The 15,491-nt window shown below is 28.7% G+C and overlaps 3 protein-coding genes across 10 annotated transcripts in view; 2 read left to right on the top strand and 1 right to left on the bottom strand.

The window, feature by feature from the left end:
* LOC127280606 (uncharacterized) overlaps positions 1–15,491 on the bottom strand; it is a 263,749-nt gene that overhangs the window by 18,639 nt on the left and 229,619 nt on the right. The gene's annotated exons all lie outside the window — the stretch shown is intronic.
* The window catches only part of LOC127280614 (xaa-Pro dipeptidase), a 45,645-nt gene that overhangs the window by 14,143 nt on the left and 16,011 nt on the right, over positions 1–15,491 (top strand). The window contains exons 1-2 of one of the 6 annotated variants that reach the window (XM_051303741.1): positions 36–196; positions 1,025–1,184. The exons of 2 other annotated variants lie outside the window; for them this stretch is intronic. Coding sequence is in view for 2 of the 4 variants with exons in the window: in XM_051303739.1 (XP_051159696.1) it covers positions 13,112–13,194 (83 nt within the window). In the remaining 2 variants the exon portion in view is untranslated. Of the gene's footprint in view, positions 1–35; positions 197–1,024; positions 1,185–11,233; positions 11,254–11,914; positions 12,180–13,078; positions 13,195–15,491 lie in introns of those variants that run through there. 3 more of the 6 variants (XM_051303743.1, XM_051303740.1, XM_051303739.1) reach the window with 3 other exon arrangements.
* LOC127280635 (GSK-3-binding protein-like) lies at positions 2,078–4,254 on the top strand. The gene has a single exon (XM_051303778.1). The coding sequence runs from the start codon at positions 2,954–2,956 to the stop codon at positions 3,509–3,511; it is 558 nt and encodes a 185-aa protein (XP_051159735.1). The 5' UTR covers positions 2,078–2,953; the 3' UTR covers positions 3,512–4,254.

The raw sequence follows: 15,491 nt of genomic DNA, 5'->3' as shown, positions 1-15,491 counted from the left end.
AATTTCCGCTATTCAAATGAGTTTCATCTATATTGGCACAACTGTTGGCAATACTGCCATGTCAGAAGTGAACATGGCTTCTCTCTGTGGATAGAAATTATTGCCGCGCATTTCATGTAACATTTCCCTGTATTCTGTAATTTACGTCCTGCTTTATTGGTTTTATTTATTAATATCCGATTGTGGTGACTTTATTGTAAGTTTAATGTATAAGCACATTTTTTCGATTAAGTGAAATATTTTATCTAAGGGATTTTTTTGAGTTTGTGTTCTAGTGATTCGAGAAACGCAATGTTTTACTGTTAATTTAAAAATATTCGATTAAGTTTCGTAATTTTTTTTCGAAATTCCGTGTAAACTTGAGAAAAGTTTAATAATTTTAACCTGTAATTATCGATTTCAATTATTGATTTCTTGGACTGTTCGTTAGGAGATAACATAACCTCCAATTTTTCCAATGCACTTGCACTTTTAATATTCAATATTGCAAACTCTCATCTTAATAATTATTTTTCACAGCCTTAGTGAACTTAATTATTTCAAATAATAATAACAATAACTTTTAATATAAAACCATTAATAATTCCTTTAATAAAAATATATTTGAAATGCGATAATTTGTCTGGTTAAAAAAGTTGAAAAATAATACAGTATTAATATATTACTATAAATTAGTAGTAGTATTCGGATTAGCTTTATTTTTTTAATTAACTTTGCAAGTTTGTAAATTTTATTCTTTATGAAATTTCCTATTTATCGCGTTTTCTTTTTTATACACTGACGCGATATGTATCAAATGAAATATTCAAGGTGTATTAAATTTTAAGTCAACATTTCAATTAGTCTTTTATCGTTTCATCCTTCAATGTTAATTTTTTTTTCTTATTCACACAAACACACACACACACAAATCATGTATGTAGTTTGAATCTAAAAAAATTTATTATCAAAGATACAAAAAATTTGATTCATCAGCTTCAACCTTATCCTAAATGACTAATCTACTTTTTTTATGTAATTACAGAATTGGATTCAATCGAGATATGCTATTTAGAGAGTGAGATTTATTTTAAACTAGGACACTCGCGAAGAATATCTGATGTAATTAAATTTGTAGATGGTTCATAAAAGGTTACAAACGGATAATACTAATACATATATGCCATATCGATTGTAATTTTTAGGTAAGTGAAAAATTATTTTTATTTGTTGAATTTTTCAACAATTGCTAAGTATAATTTGCGAAATGAAGAGAATTTTTATCGTTTTTGATAATGAGTAGCATAATGTTATGTTAAACAAGAAGATTGAATTGATTTTTATGCCATTAATATTTATTTATTAATAAACATAAGGATCAAATTTATTCACTTCCTTATATTTGATAACCACTACTGTACGGAGTCAAAACGTTCAATTAATTGCTATGCAATTTTCATAGATCTGCTTTGGATCGTAGATTATTAAATAGACAATAATGAACCATAAATCAAATGTAAATTTGTTTAAAGAAAATTAGATTTAATGCAAAAGTGAAATGTCAATTTTGTTTAATAGGAGTTTTGTTAGATATTTTGCTTAATTCAAGTCGGATTAAAAACTTTGTTAAATGAAAATTATTGTTAATAGGAATTGTACTGCAGGCATTGGCTACTTGCTACGCAAAAAAAGAATAGAAATTTATCTTTCTTAATTCAAGGCCTATAATTTAATTGTTAACATAGAAATTCTATTAAATGAAAATTCTAAAGAATTGCTTTATTATTTATCACAATATCAATAAGAAAAGATCGTATTCTTCAAATGATATTTTTTATTGAATTGAAAATATTGTAATTTCTATATAATTATCTATTCATAAGTTTTTCTTACTGGGCGTAGAATTTTATTTTTATATATATATATATGCATATAACAAAAACAGTTAAGCTAATAGGGGTGTGCGGGGGTGGGAAAACGTGAACGAAAGGTGGAAAAGCGATGACGTACTATTGATTCGCCGGAGTTTTCGAGAAGTTGAGTTAACGGTTTGTTTACACGAGTTCTCTCATATATATATACATATATATATATAGAGGGAGAGAGAACAGAATGCGCGCATGCGCGTCCAAGACCAAAACAATAATAACAGAGTGCGAGAGAGGAGGAGAGGAAGGTTCATGGCTGGCAGACAGGCAGCCTCGATATTCCCGTTCCCGTCGTCTTCTGACCCGAGTCAGTTGAGTCGAAACACAGATATTCTTTCTCTCTCACTCACTGTATTTGTGTGTGAACGGAAAAAAGACTGATAGTATATTTGTTTTTCTTCCTCTTACTACATACCAAAATTATTATTATTATTAAACAAAAATTTTCTTTGACCAAAAAAAACCAGCAGAAAGAAAAAAATGTATACTTCGTGTGGAAGTTAATTGAATACAAAGAAAGAAAAAAACAGGAATAGAAAGTGTCCTCGACCTTTTGGGAGTGTGCGCGTTTAAAATATACACACACACACCGCCAGGTGGAAAACAAAAACAAACGCGAAAAACTCGAAGTCAACAATGTCCGATGAATTGTAGTATAACTCACTCTCTCTCTCTCTCTCTCTCTATTCATTCATTCCCAGCCACGACAACAGTGTGTACAGATGCGAAATTCCGCTTCAAACTTCTCCAACAGAAAGACTACTGTGAAGAGTCACGCGTAACACGACAGTGAATCACGCGCTTTGTACATGTGAAAAAATATATTTATTAAAAGTGTGAGAGCTTGTTTAGTAAATAATTTGTTACTAGTGCGGATGCCATTAAGTTTTCCAAGTGAAATTTTTCTGTTTTGTACCTTTACTTTGAAGAGAAGATATAAAGGAGAAAGGGCCGTAGCCATTGCTGTTTGAGAAAGACACATACGCATACAAGCAAAAGCAGGTAAACATCGACAAAGAAAAGGCCTGGAGCGTGTACTGGCCAAAATGCCGAGTGCCGAGGAACCGACATATCTAATCGAGGTGATTCCCGACACAACACAGGACTTTTTGTCCCAAGATGTAGATCTTCTTGTATCACAAATCAAGGAGAATTTGAGGATCTCGAATTTAAAGGCAAAATCAAGTCACGCTCATAAAAATCGTCCATCACCATATCGGATACCATCTCGTTCGTGGGCTGATCCTGCGAGCAATTGTGAAATTTGTGGTATGCGAAACTCCAGTGAACAGCATCGGCATAATCAGCAGCAACGACATAATAATAGTCGAAAACGCTCGACGACTAGAGATCATCAGGATGATGATCCTTATGAATTGTTGCAAGAATTATTGCGACGTGGTGGCCTCATTAAGGAGGCAGTTAAACGACTTCAGGAGAATTTTGACGAATACGATAATTCAACAAATGGCTCTGAAGAAGATGAGGTGGTGGTAGAGGATGTCGTTGGACAGCCAAGGCCATTTATTTATGAGAGAAAAAGTTTTTATTATGAATCGGATGATGAGCCATTACCACCTGATTATCAGCCATTGGATCTGTGAAAAACGTTTCGGGGGTGAAAAGACATTTTTATTTTCTTGAGACTTTCTTTTTGATCCAAATAAAAAAAGAAAAATACACACACATACATTTGGTGTATATGCGCAAAATGGCATGTGCGGTAATTAGACAGAAACAAGCCTTACATGGCGCTGTTTGTAAATATACGGGCGAGAGTAGTGTATGTTGTGTGTTGATATTTGAAGCGGTCGAGAGAAATACAACTGTGGTTTCGTGAAACTTCGGACATGATCGCTTACGTGGAAAGAGACTTCGTGTTGTAATATATATGGAGGCGCGATCTTTGCCGAACTCGAACCGAAGATGTGGTTTCGGGTTTTTCAATGATGAATTGGTCGTTAACGATTTTCTTGTGACCTCGCCGATCACGAGGACCTTTTGTTTGTCTTCTTTCAAAGATTCCTTGAGGTTGGATTCTCTTTTCTTCTTTTTTACCAAGCTTCTCTATATACAATCATCATCTACAAATATCAAGATTCTCTCGACTTCGTGTCCCATGATGAAGAATATAATTGTGTGATCAGCCGTTATAATTCAGTGTGGTTTTAGCAAGAAATGTAATTTTTTTGTCACTGTATTTGTGGGAAAAGAGTGACTATAAATTGTCACTTTCTGAGGAGGCAAGTGTTGTAAATTTTGCGAAAATTTATATTGGTTTTGTTTAACAATTAATTTATACGTCCATGGAATATTATTTGCTCAACGATCTCAACGAACATTTTTGGTAAATTGTTCTTTTCACAGATTACATGTTTACATGCTTTTTCATTTTTAGGTTTTGTATTCGACTAAATTTTTGTTTAAATTTACGTCAGCATTCCGTATAACAGTAAATTTGAACTCACTTTTAAAAATTTATGTAAATGAAAATTTGCATAATACAATTTTTGCAGTCTAGTGAAAAAGTCTGGTTTCAAGCGAATTTGGTCAATTTAAAAATTGTTGGTTGCTATATTTGATACGCCATCTGAAATTTCTTAAATCTAACATGAAATTCGAAATCAAGCGACACAACAAATTTTAAGGGTAGGTCAAAGTCGATGCAATTTTTACATTTACGGATTAGGTTTACTATTGTCTTTCTCAGGAAGACGTAAATATGTATGTCCAAAAACTCAAAGATGGCACAATTTTTTTCTGGGCGTATATAGGGGCTGTAGAATGTCAAAATGTGAATTTTTATTTTCAAAAAAGTAACAAAATAATTTTTCTATTTTTTCCGATGATATATTATTTTTGGCCGGAAGAAATAGTATTTAAAAACAATTGATATTTTTTAATTCAATATTTAAAAAATTCCAAATAATATAACCTAAGTAACCAGAGATTAAGAATTGATTCTGAACAAAAATGTCCTTTTTCGCTTTTTAAAAGATTGCGTATTTTTCAAGTTTTTTAAACAACAATTTCTAATAGTTATTAATCGATTTATGGGAATAAATTCAAAATTTTTTTCCAAATGTAATGAGATAGTTTTAATGAACAATTTTGCAACCTCTAAAAGTAAATAGAATCATTTTTATTCAGTGTATTGATTGAATATTTTCGATTATATATATTTGAAAAATATTTGATATTTTAAATTTCAACGAAACGAATCATTTTTTAAGAAACATTGTTAAAAACGTTTAGTTTATAATTCGTTTTTTTCCATGTTATCATTTTTTTACGTATAGATAAAAGTTTTATTTTATGTCCACAGATTAGTTACAAAACAACATGATTATATTATTAAAGATTCAGGGAGTTTATTATATTACTCTATTTTGTTACTGTTTTATTATACTGAAAATTTTGTCAAACTAAAAATTAATTTTTGTCTTTTAATACAATAATAAAAATAAAGTATAAAACAAATACATTATTGTTAAGTTAATATTAATAAAAACTATATATTTAAAAATGATTTTAGAGGGAGTTTTTAGAATAAAAATATTTTAATTTGGATTACATGATGTAGAAATTTAATTTGTATTTAAAACTTACATATTTTTTATAATAATTAATGTTACATAGTGTAAATAATAATTATAAAAATTATTAATTAAAAAGCTATTTTTTTATAGATTTAATGTATTTTTTTTATTTAAAACTTCAGTATTTGTTTCTAATTTTACCAATATTTATGGTAATTTATTTTTTAAACAAAGAAGTATAATGTTTGTTAGGTAATTTAAATATTCGAAAGTTCATTAAACTGTTCTGAAATAATAAAAAATGATTGTTTTCGTAACTGAAAAAAGTTTGCTCGACGCAGTGAATTTACTATATATATATTGTTTACATAAATATATATTTATGTATATATTGTTTATATATATACCCACCACAATAGATATATTGAAAAATCTATAATGTGCCCTAACATATATTATATATATATATATTTCTTGTGTGGACTATTATTTTTGTTTCTTAGAAACTTGTGCTCTATAATCTTAACATATTTTATGAAACATTATATGTGTGTAAATACACATTAGCATATAATCGTTTGAGAACAATTTAAAGAACGTATCATTTTTAACATTCCGCTTCAAGAAATATAGAAATGAAAACCAAAAATGCTAATGTTTATGAATATTATAATCTAATTGTTTCTTTACACTTAAAATTTTTATTTAAAAAAAATTATTTTTAAACAATGACTATAATTTTTTTTACTATTTTACTTGTTTAAATTTGTCTCGAAAAATGCAAATATTGTTCATTAAAAGAAACTCTAAAATATTTATTGCGCTGAAACAACAATTTTAAAAGTAAGATGTTTTTATCATAAATGTTACGTCTTCATGTGTAAGCGAACAAATTCACATCAGAAATAATTGTAAATATCGCTGATCTCACTTTATATTTTTTTTCTTCTTTTTTACCATACAATAACACTGTTAATTTGAAAGTATCAAATTACAACAAATTGATACCAATATTTGGATCAAAATATAATTTGATCCAATTCGGTATCAACTTGATACCTTCAAGAAAACAGTGAAGAGCATCTTCACGTCAGTCACCGCTCATGAATGCGAGTGAAACACTCTTATGTGGAATACATGATTCCTATAATTGACATGGTGGTACTCTTATGGTATATAAAACCTCGTCTGATTTGTGTGCGGAAATCGATGTATGTAATTTTTAAGTTTATCCGCTCAGTACATCCATTCATTTTTTTACATATATATATATATATACTGTCGGAAAATTGCGCCTCTGGGAACTCAAGTATTAAAAAAACGCCTGAAAGAATTTAAAAATGAATTTTTTTTGTTTTCTACATAGGAGTAAGTTTCTTCTGAACGAAAACAAAGAAAAGCTTAGGAATTTAATTAATTATGCGCGCACGGATGTAGTAAAACAACAACAAAAAAGAAAAAATATTCAGTTATTTTGTCTCAGTGTTTCAATCGAAAAAAATTTTTATTTATAAATATCCCTTGATTAAATATTGTGCATGAGGTTATAAAATACTTTTTGACGATTGAGCCTCAATGAGCGGTAATTAATTAAATAATTTTTTTATCCGTGCGATCAGTAAAAATAAAAAAGCTTTACACTTTGCTGTGCATGTTTTAGTGCATAGTTATATTTATCAATATTATAAATATATATACTTTACTACTTCGTTAAGTTCGTTGATATAACGAAGTTGTGATTCACTTTTAAAATAAAAAAATACTAAATAAATAACAAGGAAAAAAGTGATTGTACACGATTAACGGAGTGAGTTGTAAAAGAAATTAAATAAGAAAACACGATTTCTCTAAGTTTGTCAGAATATGCGAGAGTCACTTCTGATAAATACTTATCAACATTTATAGCGAGATTGTTTGTAATTTTTACGCACAGATGTTCGGAAATTTTCTGTCGTTTATACACGGAGAGAAATATCAGGAATGGCGCATGGGCAAACTATACGAATAATGCACTTACACATATGTGTAATTTGCTCGGAATCTATGTCAAAATCGCATGAGTCCATGTACAAATTACAGGAGCCATGCGTTTTTCGCATAGATTCCGAGAAAATTACGCATACTAAATACATGGAAAAATCGGGTGATAAAATCTATGCGATAATAGTATAATATTTCTCTCCGTGTACATATACTATATAGCTTATAAAACACCTATCGATGTATTTTGCTTCTATGTGAAAATTACAATTTCTCAGAATTTAGAGGCCTTTGCTAATTTATTCGAGTCTTCGAAAATTGTCTGGTTTATGCGATTAAATTTCTCCAACCTTTAAATTTTTAAACAATTTTTTCCCGTGGATTTTTCGAAATTTTGGTTATTTTAAAATAAATTTTTCAACGTATGAATCATAAAATCTATAAAATAAAAATATGAAAATATACCCGAGTTTTATCTCATAAACCAAATTATTTCTGTGGCTACATTTATTAAAAAATCCGAACAATTTTAGTTATTTGTAAAAAGTAAACAATTTTTTGTTGGGAGACTAATATTAGTAATTTTTTTTACATATAAAGAGACAAAAATTTAGTGTATTCGATTATATAGACATTTTTCAGAAGATTAAAAATGTTTTGTTCTATATTTTCACAGTTTTACTTCTTTAAAAAGTTAAAAAATAATCTAAATATAAAACGATCTTGTTAAACTTATATTTCGAATCTCATGTTATTGTATAATATCCAAAGGAGAATGATCCGATAAGGCCTATATGTTTTTTTTAATAGTTTTGAGGAAATTTTCTGCAATTAGAATACTAAGGAGATGTGTTTAATAATAAACAGACGAACAAAAGAATAGAAACAATTATATAAAGAAAATATCAAATTTGTATTCCATCAGTTTATCTCGATGTGATTTAATGACAAAAAAATACTATTGAATTTAGTAAAAATGTATACATGATAATGGTATGATAAAATGTGTTGATCGATTGTTTTTTTATATATTCGAGCAAAACGAAGGCGATTTTTTTTTCTTTTGGTTACTCGTTATACAAGAATTATAAGACAAGAAAAAAAGAACTATATCTCGTTGTGATCGTCGGCATGTCCGACAAATCTGATTAAGTAAATAAACAAATAAAAAGTTAAGCAATTGTTTGTCTTTTATATTGTGTACATAAGTACATACACGAATTCATATTTACCTAATTCGCTGTTTTAAGACAAAGTCTTAGTTTTTTATCCCTCCCCCTCTCTCTTTATATACATATAATTATACCGTAAGAAAAGCACCATGGTAGTCACAGCCGATGAGTGCGATAAAGAGAGACTTATGCGTAACGCATGCTTTCCTATGACTACACTGTGCTTTTCTTAATACAAGAAGCTCTTAACTAGTTAACGGTAATTTTTTTTACACAATATTGACAACATTAAAATTAAATTTACTTTCAAATTGTTGTTGATTTAATAGAATTTGTCAAGTTGGCGTCAAATTTAAAATAGTGTGACATTTTTTTCTATTTAAAAATTATTGATATATTTATATATAAGTTTTTAACCTGGATTTTTTTATCGCTCACATGCTATCAGTTGTTGAAAAGAACTGTAAAGTACATATATGTGTAGTGGTTATACGGAAAAAGTTTCTCACGAAACAATTTGTTTCTTTTTTTGCGATTTATGTTGTTTCTTATTTATTTTACAATTTTGTTGAGTTTAATTTTTTTACATTCTCATCATATAAGAAGGTATTATTTCTGTTTAAACGACTATCCATTTAATGACATTTTTATTTATTTGCATTGCAAAGTTTCTATTAAACAGAATTTATATTTCATTTTTTAACCAAATATTCATTTAAACGAATTTCTCTCTCTCTCTCTCTTTTTAAATGGGGTTCAAAAAAAAGATATTGTTTTTTACCCAAACAAATTCTAGAAATTCTCTATATATTTTTACGCTTTGAGTTTATATAAATTTATTCCTTCCTTTTATGCTTGTCAAAGTGGCAGAATAAAAAAAAACTTACAATTTTTTCTTGAAATTTACTTTTTTATATTTATATACTAACGATTTATCAATATTTATCAGTATATAAATTTGTTATCTGTCTCGGTTGCTTTAACTCCTTGAAAAAAATATTTGTTTTTTCTATATTGAATGACGATTTCACGATGCCAGATTTGCTTGCATATGATGAGATCAATACTGTTTTATTGCGTCAATTCCTATTTTTTATAATATTTTTTTTTAAATAAAGGAACGAATTTTAATATGAAATTTTTTTAACATAACATTCTTTTAAATTTGATATTTCTTTGTAATTGTTTTGTAAAACTTGTAAGAATTAAAACTGCAAATAAATGCAATAATTTTTTCGACTACCCTGTGGGAAAAAACCATGTTCGTTCTAAAAACGTTTTAAGAACGTTTTTAAAACGAACATGGTTTTTTGCCCACAGGGTAGATTTGATTTTCGACGAATCATATATATCAAGGCAGAAGTACTGCAAACATAACCTGTTTGCTTCCTAGGTTCCTTTCTTCAGAGCACGTCACATATGTATTATGACAATATAATATAAAGGTTCAATATAAAGTCTACTTTATATAAAATTCTGTTAAATAAAAATTCAATTATTTGGAATTATAGAAACCACAAAAATTCTTATGAAAGTTATGTGTGGGATATGTGTGCCGATATGTTTAATGTTTAACAAAAACTTTGACAATAAAAAAATTTGACATTGCCTTTTCCGATGACGTCTTTGGTAAATGGACGATCGCGTGCTAAATTCTAAATTGATTTTCCCCTCTTTAAGCGAGTTTAGATTTGTGTCAGCCTCACAAATGTATATATATATATGTGTGTGTGTGTATATATACAATGGCGTCCGTTCGACAAACAACAATATACTTAGGCATTTTTCAGCGAAGAGATTCAGCCTGTCACACATTTAAGCTGCTATATTTCTATTCGACAATATTTACAAAGTTTGTCGTAACCTGCACAAACACGGTTGAACACAGTGAAACAGTTGCGGCTTTCCTAGAAATTCACATTGTCAACCTGCAATGATATTCCATTTGTTTATTAGTGATGACTCAGAGAATATACGGCAAAAGAGTTTCATTTACTCATTTTATATACATATATACCGTAAGAATAATTCCATACTAATCATAGGTAAGCGTTTATGTTACATTGAATTTGCTTCTTAAAAATTATGTATTAAAACAGAATATTTTCAGTTTTTCATCAATTACACCCATATTTGTTTACTTTTGATCAGTAGAAGAAAAATTTATTAAATTGGTAAAAGTAGTAAAAAAGGAAGACATAAAACAACAATATTATTTGTCTTGCGTACTTAAGAAAATAATTATGTAGTGATATAACAGAATGATTTTTTTTTTTTGAAATGTTGAAACTGGCCCTGCTTTATTCAGTATTTTTAGACCTTTCCTAGGAAACATGTACATATCTCTTATTTTAACCTCATCATCATAAAGTATATATATATTCATGATTCGCTGAACATAGTCCATGGGATAACATCTATGTTTATTGTTTTCGTCGCTACTAATAAGCAGTTCAGAACACTCTTAAACCTGATAATGTTGTTATTATCTTGAAAGAGTTGGTGGGGTTATAAACATCGCTTCCATTGATACCGGACCACTTTAATATCATGTATATGACTATAACAATATTATCATTTATTCATCTGCATACCAATAAGCACGTAATTCTTTTCAAGAAATCCTTTACGAAAATCTGTGAGAAAGTTGAATAAGTAGGTATACATATACTTAGGGAAAGTGGCTATTTACTATTCGTGGAGGTTATATTTTCAAGTGAAATTAATTAGAGCAGCATTTTTTAAATATTATGCTAGCCTATGTTCACGGCTTAAGTCTAAAACAATGTTACTAATTCAACTCCAAGAGTTTTGCCGATAACACCGCATGTGTGCTGCATTGAATCAAGTCTCGTGGCCATGTTGTCATCTGGATTTGAAATCGCAATTTATATGTATAAGGCTCAGAAATTACGCGCTTCTAATTTAAATTTGTCTCGGAATCTCGATATTAAGCCAGTCCTCTGATTGTGATGTGAAAAATTTAGGTTGGCTTAGGGTTTTACGCACCTTTTTCAAAAACCTAAAACACTAATTTTAATTTTTAAATTTCATTATGTGAAGAAAATATGTTAATTTATAAATTTTATTCTAAAGGTAATTTTGATGAAAAATTAAATTTTGAATGTCACTTCAACTTATGGTATATAATATATTATTTTTCAAGGTGATGTTTTCTCACTTTAGAAATAAATTTATTTATCATTTAAGATTTTCAGGATAAGGAAAAAAACGGCCCGATTAAATAGCTGTGATATATTATCATAGTCATTTGCTTTTATCTGCAGTGCAGATAAAATATAAAAATTTATGTCAGTGTGCATTCTTGATAGGAGTAAAGCACACCATTGACAATATATTATAACTCAATTGCATCATAATTGTGGTATTTATTATTTTTATAAACGTGCATAGGTGGGTGCATGCGTATTAGTCTTCTGGGAGAATCATTAAAAGTTGAAAATTTTAAGTCCTATTCTATTTTGTGTGTTCACAAAGTGGCAACTAAGTAATAGGCGAGTGCTCCCATCAATATCCTGACAGTTGGAAGACAAGATGGCTGACGTCGAACAAGTAAACACGTATGTATTCGCATTATGTTTACGTATAGGTATATAGTGGTGTCGTTGCCCTGAAAAAGTAGGTCTCTTCAGCTTTGCGTCTCATCGTGGCTAGCACAGAAAGGATCCCAATGCGAATATTTTGCCAGTGCCAAAAGATTTGGCCGAGTTTTAAATTCTCAAAGGCCATAATATACACTTTTCCCCTCCTCTTCCTTCTCTTTCTCTCTGGAATAAAATATATATTTTCTTTCATTCATTGAAATTTCGATAAAAACACAAAAAGTAATATTAAATATTTTCTCACTCCTTTGCGTCTTGGCAATGTTTTTCTTGTCTGAAAAATTTGTTATAATAATTGGAATATATTCAAACTTATTATTCTATACTATTATTCTTATTTGGACTAAAAGTTTTAAACTAAAATAATTCCCGAAAGTTTTAATATTTTGTTTTAGTTTCAAAAAGAGTGATTAGATCTCTTACTGATCCAAAAGAAAAAAATCGTACATTACAATTGATTATTAGCATTGATACACTTTGGCTGTAACAAGATAGTGATAACAAATTACTTTCTTCGTAATACATATAGCTATACCATAAGAGCTAAAATTACACACATTTGTTGGCTGCGATAATTAAATCTATCGACATATTCAGTTTTGGTAATATAGGTTAGGTCAATAAACAGTTTTATTTTGCTTATAAATTTTGTTGCCGTAAATAATGAGTCGAGTGGTGTATAACAATGGAATTACCGGTAATATTAGGTCGATTGCATTACCAGGCGATGAATCGCGTGTTGTTGATTTCATAAACTGTTTACAACTGTAAACATAACCTATTCTCGTATATATTAGTGTCTCATCGTCTATACTTTTGGCTCTCGACATTACAAGCGGTGTGACTCGCGCAACCAACCGTTTTCTTTTTTCGCCGAAAGTTGCCAACAAATGCTACGGCACTTTGTATCTAATTTGCGTAATCAATATGGAATCTACGACTTTCAAACTTATGCTCTCTCTTCGATTTTGAGGTGAGTACATTATGTATTTCTGTTTTGAGAAACTCAGCTCTTCTTTTGCGTTGATAATATTATTTTATCAAATATTACTTAAAAAAAAAAATTATATAATTAAGTTTTTTAATTTTAAAGATCTGATTTTTGTATCTAAAATCTATTTTGGATGTTTAAAATGTTGAATGTTAAAATTATTTTTCTTTTCTTGGCTCTAACCACATAATCTTTTTCGAATCTGATGAGCACTTTGAGAAGTTTTCTGCTCTCCAGTATTTATTTTAATGTCGAATATATTTTTCTACGCGGAATTCGGTATATTACAATCATAATAAACGTGTGGATTACATTAAATTAGATATTTTCTAATTTTTGAAAATTTATAATTATTATTCATTGAAAATGTTTTTTAAATTTTAATTTAAAAAATCAATATTTTAAAATTGAAACTATTTATAGTGTCTTGAACGTGGTTTTACTGCTAAAAATGATCGATTTGAAATATTTTGTCAACACTCAAAAACGTGTTTCGGTTTTCCACAAAGTTCTTCACGACATAACTTATATAATATTTCTGATTTGCATATATGAATATACTTGTATAATGATTTTTACGATTTAAATTCTAAATCAGTTTGTGAAAAGATCATGTAGAAGAAATAAAAATTACCTATATAAACGAGTGTAAAAGTGATAAAGGGAAAACAAAAAGAACAACAATAATATTATTCTTCTTGGTCTACTTTATCACTGTTAGAAAAATCTGTATTAAATTTAATATACAAGCAAATATGCAATATTGCTATTGAAATCTAAGATACATGTACCTATATTAAATTTAATATAACAACATGGCGGCCGCAGAGAAATATTTCACCAAACGGTGTTTATTTTCTTGGTACTAGAAATTTATTTAAAATTGAAATAACAATGTGTAATTCTTCAACTAATAATGTGTTTATAAGGAGGAAATTTTTCAAAAAATCACTTTAATATACCAGGTTCTTAAATTTAAGTCCTCTATATAGTACATATGTTATACAGTTGATTTCATTCAGAATTTAACCTTTTGCCTCACGGGATTATATGACTTATTTTTCATAAAAGAAGAAAGTAACGAAATGAATGTTTGTGAGGTAATTCTTTAGTCTAATTATTCCAATATATATAATTTAAATTTTTTTGTCATTTTCAACATTCATTTTATAGCAATTTTTTTTCGTTTGTTTGAAATGCATTTTTTGAAAAACCAATAAATCATATTTCGCTAATTGTAGTCTTGGTAATTTGCAGCGAAGAACATAATTTATTTATTCACAATGACAGATCGTAAAAAGCCCTCCCCGCGCAACACGCATGCGAAATAACCATAGCGAGGACTTTTATGAAAATTATACTTCCGTTGCTGTAATTTACAGCTCTCAAACTGAAACACGCGGACATGAATCATTTTGTGAGGAGAGTACACACGGTAACAAAATTCTCCATTACGATCACGAGCACACATTTTGGGATATTCAGGAAAACCAATCTCACAGGACTTTTAGTAGAGGTTATATGTGTATATACGTGTAAGCGTGTGTAACATGATAGGTAATCACTTTTCTGAAATTTAAGCTCACTAGTATACAAAATGGGGTTGGTAAATAATTACGCTATTACAGAATGCGGAAGAACGCCAGGAAAGTTCTTTGGGCAATCTGAATTTCTGACTTTATCTTTGACACTCGCGTTGAAAATTATGCGAGATTTTAAGAAAAGCGAAATTACATTATTACATGGTAAATCTAGCAAGAAATTTCTGTATTTGGATTTATGTAGATAAATTATAATATGTATATTAGTTAAAAATTTGCTGAAAAATAGCATTATTTTAAAAAAACCATGTAGTTGTCCGTATTTGATCCACTTTAATTAAAGCAAATTTATTTCAAACTAATAAAATTTTCTTGGAACAATTAAATATTTTTTCAAATACAAACAACTTGATGGGTTTCTTGATTCAATATTATTTTTCCCCGATTATTTTTTATCCTTAATTTCATAAAGGAAAATAGTAAATATATTTTATATTCCAATAATATTTTGGATTAACTTTTTATTCATTATATTTATAAGTGATCGTGTTAAAACTTGAAGAATTCTTGTTCTAAAATTCGGAATTTATATATATTTATTTGAGGGTCTGTATTCATTAGGGGCATTGTTTCGGCATTGCGTCAGCTGTTTCTAACATAAGAATCCAATGGCCCACTCTCGCAATATTACATATTTTCTGTGACATGAGAAGTTTTTTTATAGTATAAAGAAACATA

Source organism: Leptopilina boulardi, unplaced genomic scaffold (assembly GCF_019393585.1).
Source record: "Leptopilina boulardi isolate dan_hultmark-lab unplaced genomic scaffold, ZJU_Lbou_2.1 LbouV2_248, whole genome shotgun sequence".
NCBI lineage: Eukaryota > Metazoa > Arthropoda > Insecta > Hymenoptera > Figitidae > Leptopilina > Leptopilina boulardi.
Note: the sequence above shows the minus strand (reverse complement) of the source record. Positions and strands in the feature narration are given on the sequence as shown.

Coding starts and splice junctions, on each gene's coding strand:
- LOC127280635 (XM_051303778.1), top strand. CDS start 2,954: ATGCCGAGTGCCGAGGAACCGACATATCTAATCGAGGTGATTCCCGAC.